Source organism: Rosa rugosa, chromosome 7 (genome assembly GCF_958449725.1).
Source record: "Rosa rugosa chromosome 7, drRosRugo1.1, whole genome shotgun sequence".
NCBI classification, from domain to species: domain Eukaryota; kingdom Viridiplantae; phylum Streptophyta; class Magnoliopsida; order Rosales; family Rosaceae; genus Rosa; species Rosa rugosa.
The window spans coordinates 13,270,855-13,284,518 of NC_084826.1; the positions used below are offsets into that span (position 1 = coordinate 13,270,855).

General features: G+C 40.9%; 1 protein-coding gene across 1 annotated transcript; it reads left to right on the forward strand.

The window, feature by feature from the left end:
- Positions 1 to 7,610: 7,610 nt before the first annotated feature.
- Positions 7,611 to 10,908, forward strand: LOC133720492 (phenylalanine ammonia-lyase 1). The gene is made up of 2 exons (XM_062146823.1): positions 7,611 to 8,186; positions 9,020 to 10,908. Exons 1-2 carry the CDS (start codon positions 7,750 to 7,752, stop codon positions 10,764 to 10,766), a joined length of 2,184 nt encoding a protein of 727 aa, XP_062002807.1. The 5' UTR covers positions 7,611 to 7,749; the 3' UTR covers positions 10,767 to 10,908.
- The last annotated feature ends 2,756 nt before the right edge of the window (positions 10,909 to 13,664 follow it).

A 13,664-nucleotide genomic window follows, 5' to 3' on the forward strand; every position in this document is an offset into this window, starting at 1 on the left:
AATATGGAGTAGAGTAAGAAGGGGGAAAAAAGAAAGAGCAGAGAAGAACGAAGAAAGAAGGAGAAAAGAGGCGCTTGGTTTGGTGGTAGAATAGTCTTGGAGAGGGAGAGAGAGAACCAGAAAAAAAAAATATAAAATTAAAAATTAAAAAAGAGAGAAAAATTAGAAAAAGAGAGAGAAAAAAATAAAAAAAGGATCTTGGGGGTAGAATAGTCATTTTATACCTGTTTTGGACATGTTGTGTGAGAATTAGAAAGAATAAGCACTATCCAGTTTAATTTGAAAGGCGAGGGACTAAACTGTTTTTCAGGAAAAAGTTTGAGGAGTAACAAGTATTTAATCCTAAATAATAAAAGCAAAATATTATTTCCTGAAGGCCTTACATCCATAATAGGGTCACTTCATTCCGGCAAGGGTGAAGAATTGAGCCCTATTTCCAAATGTTTGGTAACGTAAGGAATAAGTTTCCTTTCCTGATACTTACTTTCTGCAAACCAAACGTGGTTTAGAGTAATGAGTGGAAGTAGACGTATAATATTGTTTTATGAATCTCGCACATATGCCCCAAGAAAAAAAACAATAAGTGTATTTTACTAATTATTATTTGACAAGTGGCCAATTTTATGAAGTTAAGTTGGTTGTAAATTGTGAATATAAGATTGTTAAACTCTTAATTAACATATGTTTTGATCATGAAAGTTCTGATCCTGAAAGGCTGAAAGCTAAACTTTAACATATGTTTCCTTTAATGAAAAATGATATTCATTTTACAAGCTTGGTAAAATCATAATCTAAGTATTACCCAAAAAATAAGTACTTTAATATTTTATTCAGGAATTAGACTACAAAAGGAGAGTATGATTTTGCAAGCTTGATAAAATCATAATCTAAGTATTACCCAAAAAATAAGTACTTTTATTTTATTCAGGAATTAGACTACAAAATGAGGGGATGGTGAGTGTTACTATCCTCACTTTCTGATATGTACCTCAAATCATTCTGGTATGTCACTTCATCAACTATGCCTAGACTATGAAAATAAATTTGATAAGTTATCCTTGTTACTCCATTTTTAAAATTTTTTGTTGTAATTCATTTTTTTTTTCTTTTCTTTGGTGATATAAGCTACTCTAGCGGCCTCAATCGAAAAAACTACTCTAGCGGCGATTGAATTAATTAGTTGCTTTGTGTTAATACTGGTCAATCATCAATGTGTATCGGTGTACATAGCCTTTTAGGCCTAAACCATTTCCATCCTTTTAGGCCTAAACCATTTCCATCTAAGACTTTGAGTGACCTTTATATTCTTCATTAAAAGACTAGAATACATATGATATGCATGTGATGAAGATCATGATGTCAAAGAAACAGGATGGATTCATAAAAGACTAACCTAATAATTCGGATAAGTCTTGCATTCAAATTTGATTCTACTTGTAATTAATGAATCCTCAGTTTTTTCATAATCATAACGACATAAACCCATCAAGCATCATTAAAAGAAAGCAAATTGGACATGTTCTAGTTATTTATGTGTATCAAAGTATATGGATGTTTCATCATTGAATTTTTATTATTCAACAATTTGCTTACAAGTTCTCATGAAACCCAAAGCACTTGAGAAGTTTTAATTAAAGAAGATTTCAAGAAAGTGTAGTCAAGTAGTACATTATCTAGCCAAGGAAGCTCTAATCTCGTTTGGTTCACGGAAAGGAAAATAATTCCTTTGTCTTTTCTGTGAAAAGGGAAATGAAATGAAATTTCCTAAGAACTTTTCATTCCAATGTTTGATAACATAAGGAAAGTTATTAGAAAAATTGTTAAAATGTTTGTAATTAATGCAAAAAATAAATAAAATGTATTGTGAGTAATAGATGCAAGGAAATAATGAGGGAAAATGATTCATTTGAGGTTTGGAATGAACCACTTTCCCCCTCATTTTTTCTTCCTTCAGGATAATATTTCATTTCCTTTTGTATCCCAAACGCAAGAAATGAACAAATATTTTTTCCTGATGCTTACTTTCCACGAACCAAACATGGCCTAAACGCAGAAGGAATCAGATTTGGAAAAGAATTAAATAGAGCCTTCATAGCTCAACAACCTTGTAATTGAGGATATGTCTAATTGATTGAAGGAGCGTGGTACTATTTTTTATTTGCTTAGAGGATATGTAACTCTAGAAATTTTCTTACAATAAAAGCAAAATATTACAATTTGCCCGGAGGCCTTACATCCATAATAGGGTCACTTCATTCCGGCAAGGGTGAAGAATTGAGCCCTATTTCCAAATCTAATCAGATGTAACTAGGGCTGGGATCGGTTTGGCTCGGCTCGGGAATGGGCCTATACCGACACCGGTACCGACTTTATAGTCGGCTTGGATCTGTTCGGGATGCCGGAATTTTGTCAAGGATACCGATTGGTTCCGAAACCGATTGGTTCGGTATAGTTTCGGTACCAATCGGATTCCACATTTTCATTTTCACGATCTGGGTTTTCCACATTTTCATCGTTGAACTCACTTAGTGAACTGGGTTCCTGGGTTTGTGGTGCAGAGGTGGATTGGAGCAAGGAAGAAGGTGGGTCTGCTGTAGGTGCAAAGGTGGATTGGGATTTGGGCCAAAGAGATGTGGGAATTGTTAGTTGAAGAAGAAGGAGAAGGTGAAGCAGAAGAATCAACCCATGTTCATACCCTCAATAATTGGTCTCAGACCAGTCATGGCAGCTCCACCACGTCCACGCGCACGACACCACTACCCCCGCCGTCTCCGTCAAACCGTATCCATGGCTCACCACGAATCCCAGCGACTCAATCTGAGACAGAACCGCCACGAGCAACGGAGCTCCGGAGGTCATGATCTGGTTTAGGCTCGGCTATGATAATTCAGTATGTATTTGACCCATACCGGTGCCGACCTGTTTACATAATTTTCGGTACGGTTCGGGTCGGGATGCCGGAGAACTATCTTTTCATACCAAGCCGATCGGTTTCGGCTCGGATCGGACGGGATCGGTATCAGTTTCTCGGCTTTGAATTCCCAGGCCTAGATGTAACATCATCAAAATAAGAATTCTATTACGATAGCCTCTAGGCTATGTGCTATATTTACTCCCATCGCCTAACACTGATTGTTGTTGTCTATTATTCCAGTTTGCTGCTCTATGGCCAAATTTCCAAGCCACCACCGTCACATCACCAGTTTGTAAAAATTGTCCTGCATACCAACAATGAATCAAAATTGCAAGAGTTGACGAAACCAGTTGATTTCCACACGAAGGCCCTGATGCAGATGCTAAATAGACTTACTATGTGTTGCCTGTTGCACCCTTGCCAACATGAAAATGGAAACAGTACCCTGAAACAAAGCCAATGACCTTGAACATAATCCAACTCTCTACCTTCCCTTATCACTTATGTTAATCTCAAATGGTTAATGAATCCCATAGTTTTGACCGACTCCTTTTTGTTTTCTATTCAAAAACAAAAAAGGATATTCTTTGCCTAAATCTTGAGGTCGGGTAGTGGACCTGACCAAGAACTCGGTATATTTTTGTGGTTATATTGCAAGAAATCAAACCTCCAGCATACCCTAATTCTAATCCAACAATACAAAGTTGGGTTAATCTCAAGATAATCCAATATAAAAAGGGTAAGTTTTTTCTATGGTACCTGATGTATCAATTGGACACTTTGGTAGATAGTTTTTAATAGAGGACACGTTTCTTCTATGGTACCTGAGGTATGACCTTTTGACACTTTTGTTAATTTTTTAGTTAAAGGTAATGATAAAATTGAAATTTAAAATATATGTAAAAAGAAAAAAAAAAAAAAAAAAAAAAGAGTTTTGTGGGTTGATGACCGTTCTTCATCATTTAATGAGTATGAATTAATGTTTTTGGGTTATGTTGAAGATAAAATAATTGAATTTTATATCTAAGAAATCTAGTCATCGTGATTTGAACACTCATAAGACTACTCCACTGAGTTATGTCTGATCCACTAAAAATACTCTCATGAGTGTTCAAATCACGACGACTAAATTTTTAAACATAAAATTCAATTATGTCATCTTCAACATAACCCAAAAACATTCATTCATGTTCATTTGCTCCCAAAGGACCCAGGAAAATGACGAAAACCTAGGGCTGATGGTCATCAACCCAAAAAACTCATGTTTATTTGATTTTATTTCTATGGATAGATTCTAAATCAATTTTATCCTTACATTTAACTGAAAAATTAACAGAAGTACCAAAAAGTCAAACGGAGCTTAAGTTTAGGTATCAAATTATCCTCTTTTAAAGACGTCTAAGTATCAAATTATCCAATTGATCATTTTTTTAAAATCAAATCACAACGATTTTCATTTTTCTCAAGCCAAAATGACCATTACATACCCTTCTGATGTCATCATGTAGATAGACATTAGACAAATAAGAAGTTATGGTGACACCATGGTGGTACATAGCAATAGGTCCATTCATTGTACACTCGCGCTCACTTATTCCTTGCAAGCCTATTACATTATGAAACAAAAACATAGTGTCACAGTACATAGGCCCCACTACAAATGTAAAGAACATAAAATTGGTTAGCTTGGACAATCCTCCAGGATCCCAAATCTGAAACTCGAGAGGGCCAGAGCCCATCAGTTTGGTCCACAAAAAAGCCCAATTCCAAAGCCACAGGCCGAGAGTTGAATCAAACACCTTCCAAAGCCCAAAAGGTTTGGCCCTCCATTTGCTTTGGACACCCAAAATTGGGGCCCCCAAGCCTTGATTCCAGATGAGAAGAAATGCATCGTACCATCTCCTCCTGCTGCTCTCGCTGGTTTGTGCTAGGGGTGGGCGTGGTGCGGTTCGGTTCGGTTTGAGGCCCAAACCGCAACCAAACCGTTTTTTTCGGTTGGCCTTATATATCAAACCGCAACCGCATTACAAAAGGGCTGAACTGATTATTTCGATTACACCATTTTTCGGTGTGGTGCGGGTCGGTTTCGGTTTGGAGCGATTTATTAATTTCAACTAGAAAGAGAGAGCCAAAATCAGGCTTTTTTTTTACTTAACAATTTCAATAAGGCATAAATAAATTTTGAATGCATTTAGAGTCCACACAAATCGGCAAATGTCACCCAAATATCAAGAAACTTGCAAAAAGACCATAGCAACTTATTACACACACACACACACACACACACACACACACATATATATATATATATCAATGGTCAAGCAAACATAGCAACTTATTAAAAACTGAATACCTAATCAAAAATGGATTTCTTATATATTGAAAACCAACATTTCCATCAATAGAGAAATAATAAATAAATAAAATGTAATTAAAATAAATTCGGTGTGGGTGGTTTAAATCGGGCGGTTTATGACCCGAAACCGCAACTGAACCGCTTTTATACTGTTCGGTGCGGTGTGATCATAAAAAGACACCGTTTTAGTTCGGTGCGATTGCCGAACCGTTTTTTCGGTGCGGTTCGGGTCGGTAACCGCTTTTTCAGTACAAAATGCCCACCCCTAGTTTGTGCAGTAGCTCGGCGCCACAGGAATCGCACTGCCGCAATCCTGGGCACATAGTCGCCGATCACTCCTTCTGCAAATGGGGGCACAACTGTCATCATCCCCAATTGATCATATACCTCAAGTACCATAGAAGAAATTTATCCTATAAAAAATATGGGAAAATTTCAAGAAGAGTACATGAAGTATTGGCCATTCTAACCTTTCGTGAATCAAGTTTTGTTAAAATCAAAACAGTACATCAAGTTCAAATTTCTACCCAATTTGAGTACATGCCGTTACGGACTCCGTTAACTTTATGTAATTATTCATTTATTAAAGGGTAATATAGTATTTTTATAGTTTCCTCTCTCTCTCTCTCTCTCTCTCTCTCTCTCTTCCTTCTCAACAGCTAAGAACTTCTTCAAGTTCCTAGGCTTCATCTCTTAGTTCTCTCCTTCATTGCTAGCAGAGTGATGGAAACCAATTCCCCATCATCTTCTTCTCCTCCATCGCCCAAATCTAGGGTTAGCGCTCTTCCAATTTCCCTAACCACTCGTTTACAAACCCATAATCCTTATTCACTCCCCTCTTCTTCTTCTTCTTCTTCTTCTTCTTCTTCTTCATCCCCACAGCTTCAACCTTCAACCACATTCCTAATCTTGATCAATTATATTCCAAACTCTGCAACGATGTCGTTCCCAAATCGGAGACAGCCTCCAAGTGGTTCCTCACCACCTTCTCCATCTACGACATCGTAGTTACTGCACCAGCGATTGACTTCTCAATCAGACCCAGAAAAGCTCCGATGACCACAAAGCTCTCATCTTTCTGCCCAACTACATAGCTCGACAGTTCCTCACCACCTTCTTCCTCCATGTTGCGACTACCGCATCTCCTCCACTTCCAAATCCACACCCACCAAACCAAACTACCCTGTATTGTTCTTCGCTGCTCTATTGGGCAAGTACAAGAAAGGAAAACACAAAATACTCATTGTAGTGGAACGCACTTGCACGCACCTGAGAGAATAGAGAGTGAGTTTTGTTCCCTATCTGGCGGCGAGCCCTTCCGCCATCGTCGGACAGACCTTTGTCGACCCCGTGTGGGTCTGGTGCGAGACCGAGCTCCTTGATAGATCGGATTGGGGAGATCGCGGTGACTGTCGGTAAGGTGAGGGAGAGGGAAATCGCAGGGGTTGGCTGGGATTGGTTAGCTAATTGCATGCCCGGCCGACGGGGTGGTGTGCAGTTGCAGATTCGGAGGCGGTCTGATGGGGACGAGGTCGGGGCGGCGTGTCGTGGCTCGGATCAGATTGTTTCGATCTGGGTTGGCTCGTTTGCCTACGATCTGGGTATGGATCCGATTTATAGGGTTTCTGCCTCCTCGAGGCGTAATGTGGCTGGCAGAAAGTTGATGGTGGCAGTTCGGCCGAAGTGGTGTGGTGGTTGCGGTCAGTACGAGGGAGAGAGAGACAGAGAGAGATGGGTGCTTAATTTAGTTGGGTTTTTTTTTCCATCATCCTTGAAAAGACGGATTTACCCTAAAAATTTTGACAGAAAACACATTAATTAACAGAGCATGTAACGACATGCACCAAAATTAGATCGAGATTTGAAATTCATGTACCTTTTTGATAGTTTCGAAAGTTAATTCACGAAAGGTTAGAATGACCGATACCTCATGTACTGTTCTTGAAATTTTCTCAAAAAGTATAGTTAACCCTGTTTGGTAATTACGTACTAATACGAGTCTACAAATACTTTAAAAAAAAAAAAAAAAAAAGAAATCCTTTTTCTAGTTCTCACACCAATCCCCACCAACCACTTCCCCCTGTCGTCTCCTACTCTTGCACCAAGCAACAAAGCAACCAACAAGTAAAAGGTCCTCTAGTCATCCACCTCGGACAGCCACGTAGCAAGGCAACCACCGCTGGATCAGCTGACGATCTCACGGTCACATTGAATTTTCAACCAACCCTCGTGTGGTTCTCTGCCACCCTTATGCTCACCTACCAAAATACCACTTCACTCTTCCCCGTTGTAACGTTTCCCTTGGCGCACCCCCCCCATATATCTATTTAAGCACCCACCTCTCCTCCCTCCACTTCCTCAGAAAACCACCATAACTCCCAAGTTTTCATCTCCCCTCTCTCTCTCTCTCTCCCTCCTCTCCTCTCTCGAAACCTGAATCCCATTTCTTCAATCACTTCTGGGTTATATTCTCACTGACATGGAGACCATAACCCAGAATGGAAACCACCAGAATGGGATCCAAAACGGTTCCTTGGATGATCTCTGCGTCAAAACAGAGTCCCTCAAAGCAGAGCTCTCTGTTTCGGACCCGCTTAACTGGGGAGCGGCGGCGGAGTCAATGGCAGGCAGCCACCTTGATGAAGTGAAGCGCATGGTGGCCGAGTACAAGAAGCCGGTGGTGAAACTCGGTGGAAAATCCTTGACTATTTCTCAGGTGGCAGCTATAGCCAACCATGACTCTGGTGTCAAGGTTGAACTGGCTGAGTCGGCCAGGGCTGGTGTGAAGGCCAGTAGTGATTGGGTCATGGAGTCCCTGAACAAGGGTACGGACAGCTATGGTGTCACCACCGGGTTCGGTGCAACCTCCCACAGACGAACCAAACAAGGCGCTGCTCTTCAGAAAGAGCTAATTAGGTAAGTTACCTTTTGATTGATTATTACCCTGTTGAAAATGATTGTTTCGTCACTTTAACATGTTACGTTCTCAAAAAATTAATTTAGTCTGTAAAACTTACTATATCCTAATAACATCACTTATTAATTTTTTGATGGTATAATACAGGAGTTACTGTTTGACAAAATAATTTATCTTCTATCGACTCATTAAGGGTCACTTTAGTATATTTAAAAATTAATTCATGTAAGCAAGATAGATAGTTTACTCATTAATGTACATGGACCTGATTAAAACTGAGTAGTTTCTTGTGGACCTGGGGAGGAAAGTTTCGGATCTCCCTACCCTGGGATTTTTTGCTTGTCACCTAAGAGAGTGATTCTTGCGTGGGGGTGGCGGTGCGGCAGGCCAATCATTCCCCTAGCAGGGGGGTATTTTGGGTATTTCACATTTAAAAACCAGGGACAATTTCGAAATAAAGACAAAAATTTCTTAAATTTGATTGGGCAGCCGCACCGTACACGTGGTGCGGCTACCCGCACCTAAGAATTGGCCCTCAAAAGATTGCATAGGGCGGCAAACTTAGTACACACACACACGTCATGAGTAGTAGTACTTGGAGGTTCAAGGAATTTACCAAGTACAATCAATTGGGATTTCCAACACCTAGTTAAATGGAATTTGATCAGATCTGGGTTTCTAGTTAATTAAACTGGTCCTTTCGGATTTGAATCCATTAATTAGTATTGTCTATTCTATCAATTTTATGTGCAATCATACGCATTAATGCATTTGGTTTATTATTTCTGGATCCACCGAATTATGAACTGAGCTTTTTCGTTTCTTGGTCTAGATTCTTGAATGCTGGAGTATTTGGCAATGGAACAGAGTCTCACACCCTGCCTCACTCTGCAACAAGAGCAGCCATGCTCGTTAGAATCAACACTCTCCTGCAAGGCTACTCCGGCATAAGATTCGAAATCTTAGAAGCCATCACCAAGTTTCTCAACCACAACATTACTCCCTGCTTGCCTCTCCGCGGCACGATCACCGCCTCCGGAGACCTTGTGCCGCTGTCCTACATCGCCGGACTACTGACTGGCCGCCCCAATTCCAAGGCAGTCGGGCCAAAAGGCGAGACCCTCAATGCCGCTCAGGCTTTCGAACAAGTCGGTATCAGCTCAGGGTTCTTCGAATTGCAGCCCAAAGAAGGACTTGCTCTTGTTAATGGTACTGCTGTTGGCTCTGGCTTGGCCTCCACGGTTCTTTTCGAGACCAACATTTTGGCCTTGCTTTCCGAAATCTTGTCTGCGATTTTCGCTGAAGTAATGCAAGGGAAGCCCGAGTTTACAGACCACTTGACACACAAGTTAAAGCACCACCCTGGTCAAATTGAGGCTGCTGCAATTATGGAATACATTTTGGATGGCAGTGATTACGTTAAAGCTGCTAAGAAGCTACATGAGCAGGACCCTCTTCAGAAGCCTAAACAAGACCGTTACGCTCTGCGGACCTCACCACAATGGCTCGGTCCACAAATTGAAGTGATTCGGTTTTCAACTAAATCTATCGAGAGGGAGATTAATTCTGTAAATGACAACCCTTTGATTGATGTTTCAAGGAACAAGGCATTGCATGGTGGCAACTTCCAGGGTACGCCAATTGGAGTGTCCATGGATAACACCCGTTTGGCTATTGCATCCATTGGGAAGCTCATGTTTGCTCAGTTTTCGGAACTCGTCAATGACTTTTACAACAACGGCTTGCCGTCCAATTTGTCCGGTGGGAGGAACCCAAGTTTGGATTACGGCTTTAAGGGAGCTGAGATTGCCATGGCATCTTATTGTTCTGAGCTTCAGTTTCTCGCAAATCCAGTGACTAACCATGTCCAGAGTGCTGAGCAGCACAACCAGGATGTCAACTCTTTGGGGTTGATTTCGTCACGAAAAACCGCAGAAGCTGTTGACATACTGAAGCTCATGTCTTCCACATTTATGGTAGCGCTTTGCCAAGCTATTGACTTGAGGCATTTGGAGGAGAACTTGAAGAGCACGGTTAAGAACACTGTGAGTCAATTGGCCAAGAGGCTTTTGACTACCGGGGTTAATGGAGAGCTTCACCCTTCAAGATTCTGCGAGAAGGATTTGCTTATGGTTGTTGAAAGGGAGTACCTTTTCGCCTACATTGATGATCCTTGCAGCGCAACATATCCCTTAATGCAGAGGCTAAGGCAAGTGCTTGTTGAACACGCGTTGACAAATGGTGAGAATGAGAAGAATGCAAACACTTCAATTTTCCAAAAGATTTCGGCATTTGAGGAAGAGCTGAAGACCATTTTGCCTAAAGAGGTTGAGAGCGCTAGGGCCGCATACGAGAGCGGGAATGCTGCGATTCCAAACAGAATCATCGAGTGCAGGTCTTATCCTTTGTACAAATTTGTGAGGGAGGAGTTGGGGGGAGAGTTCCTGACTGGCGAAAAGTTCAGGTCCCCCGGGGAGGAATGTGACAAGGTGTTCACAGCTATGTGCCAGGGGAAAATCATTGATCCGATTCTCAATTGCCTCAGTGGTTGGAACGGTGAACCTCTTCCGATCTGCTAGCCTTTCGTTGCCCGTTTCTTGTGATGTGTGTCATTCTATTCAACTTCTTCTGTCTCCATAGTCTTAAGCTTGATGAGGATTGCTAGCTTTAATCGTGTGACTATAATACCTAATAAAATGTAAAACCATCTGTTTATCTGAATAGTTCTTCTCTCTCACTTACCACTTCCTTGTCAATTAGTAACTTTTGTAGCGTCCAAACAGACCAAAGATTCATTGAATGCTTCTGTCTCTTTTCTCAGATCTCTGATCCCCCATAAAGATCATAAATTATATTCATTCTTCTGACAAAGATCATCTATCTTCTTGTGATCAACAGGCTTTGATACAGAGATAAGGTTAGGAATTGATTACATCCAAAAGAACAAATACTAGTTCTAAACCTGGCTACAACTACAAGATCAAAGTATCCATTAGGAAACAAACTACAGTGACAGAAAGAGACAATCATAAAATGCAAAATCCCACATCAGATTCTTCACCATATTTACAGACGGGGCAATCTGCAATCATATTTAAGAACATAATTGAGAGGGACCGTGGGAGTCGGCCTCTACCGATTTTACCCTTTTCTCACGAGTCATGCCTTTAAGAGTCGAGCTCCGATTCTCAAACACAAAATTTTGCTAAATTTGAAAAAGAAAAATAAATTGACAATAGTATATATGCCGCCGGGTCTCTGCCCCAATGTAGTGGATGTTCAAATAAAAATGTAGTGGAAGTTTGCTGTGCTTTGATCCTGATCGACTGCTCGATCAGGTCTTGTCTTCTTCAATAACGTCCTGAGAAACCCACCTCTTATGAGTAAATTATTCGAACAAAAGCAACAAAATATGGCATGTCCACTAATGTGCGATCCATATCTTCTCTAGCATGAGATGAATAAGTCTTGGTTTACTTGTCTACGTACTTATGTTCAGTATAATCTTTTTTAAGATAATTTGACTATAGATTAGCCTTTCTTTTTATACTTGCTTTGAGATAAACAGATGGTACAACCACCTCACCAATTTCTCAATGTATCCTACGTATAGTTTCACACCAATAGTTCTGAAGTTTACCATTATATTAAGGTAATGTGAAATAAAAGTTGAAACCCTAGCCTAGGGTTTTGTGTAAATCGGTGGTGATTGACCGTGGTCCTTCATTGGTCTAGGTCGGATGAGGCTGTTCCTAGGCGCCCTCATCGATGTGTGGAGCGTTTCTGGGTTGCTTTGGCTGCTGTTCGCCGGTGAAGGTAGCGATTGGCTGTTGTTCGTTGGTGAAGGTAGCCTTTGTTCGCTGGCGAGGGTAGAGCGTGGTGGTGTGGTCGTTTCAGTGGCTGGGCCGTCCGTGGGCAACGTACATGTGTTTGGAGGCAAGGGCTTGAAACTCGAAGACTTGGTGCATGTCGGGCTTGGATTGCGGTAAGCATCGGGCTGAAAGGAAGAATCCAGCCAGCTTCGAGTGTAGGTAGTTTGTGCAGGCGATCGACTTAGATCTCCCTAGTCCACTGTGCAGGGCGATTTGGGAGTTGGATTGGCCAGTTTTGGTAGGAAATAGTTCTTAGTTCCTACTTTTGACTGGGTTCTGGTGCCGGAGGGAGGTTGAGGAATCGGAGCTTGAAGGAGATGCGATGCTGGAGTGTCGGCCACAGGAAAATTTTGCGGCATCAGCGACTGTGATGTATGGGCAGAAGCATACTAGGGTTTCTGCTCATTTTGCTCAGGTTTGGGCCTGGGCTCAAGCTTGAGTTGTTGGGCTCTATGTTGTGGGCTAGTAGGGAGGGTGTCTTGCCACCCTCATTTATCACTTAGTGGTGAGGGTGGGCCTGGTCTTAGAGGTGGACCTTCTTGGGCAGTTGGGCTGATATATGATCCATGATCAATCATTTGCGGATCATGACTTCTGCAGGAGTTGGTAATTATCTGGAATAAGATTGGCATTTCCTCCAAGCGGCTTATCAATAAGGAGGTGCTCCTAATTGTTTGTTAGGAAGTGGCTTTCTATTAGTACTGCAATTGCGCGTCTGACCAATGGGGATGCTAGTCAATGATTTTGCCCTATAAGACATGGAGTTTCTTTGTTTATAAGTTCGCTATTTCTAGCAAATTTATCATCAACTTGAAATGAGCCTGTTTTGCTTAGAATAGGGTTTCCGGATTTTCTTGCCGGCTATCTTGTTGTAAGTACAGTTAGACTCTAGCCATTGGCAGTTTGCCGGTTATTGATCCTAATGATATAAATTTCTATTAAAAAAAAAAAAGTTTACGGTTATATTAAAAAGAAATATAAAAAATCTTAAATACCGGCACTTCCATCAATGTGGTCCTTCCCTTGCTCAACAATGACAACTTTTCATCTATGTTCCACTTACCCTTATGGTATCCAAAATACTTCAATTTTGAAATTTCGGTTCAAATTTTTTGTTTTTGGGTTGCCCCACATAAAAACAATCTTTTAAAATAAAATTAGCATCTTAACACACGCATGAGCAGGTATCAATTTGTTTTGTTTTGTGTTTTTTTTTTTTGGTATATTTTTTTTTTTTGAAATAGGGCCGGTACGGCTGTCCTCAAGCCTTGACCATTAATGAAACCTCAGAATACATGGGGGAGACATGATACCTAAACCCCATATCACAATAAACATAAAGAGAACAACCTGAGATAATAACGAGAGTCTCTACAAAAAATATGTATTCTAACAAGCACCAATTAGCGAAGAGTGCATCATTGGCTACTCTATTTGCTTTACAAAGATGGTGACATACTGGAAAGATTTTGCTCACGTGGAGCCATAATGTACTATTACTATCAGCTTTCCCACTATGTTGCCACCGAAAAACAATTTCGGTGACACTAAGTTTCATCCTGCCACTGGGAGGCTGCGACAATTTGACGAAGCAAGGAACTCGCC

Bases quoted from the DNA above. Each gene is read 5' to 3' on its own strand.
- LOC133720492 (XM_062146823.1), top strand. From the start codon at position 7,750: ATGGAGACCATAACCCAGAATGGAAACCACCAGAATGGGATCCAAAAC. The intron at 8,187-9,019 runs GTAAGTTACCTT...TTCTTGGTCTAG, and splicing joins CTTCAGAAAGAGCTAATTAG to ATTCTTGAATGCTGGAGTAT.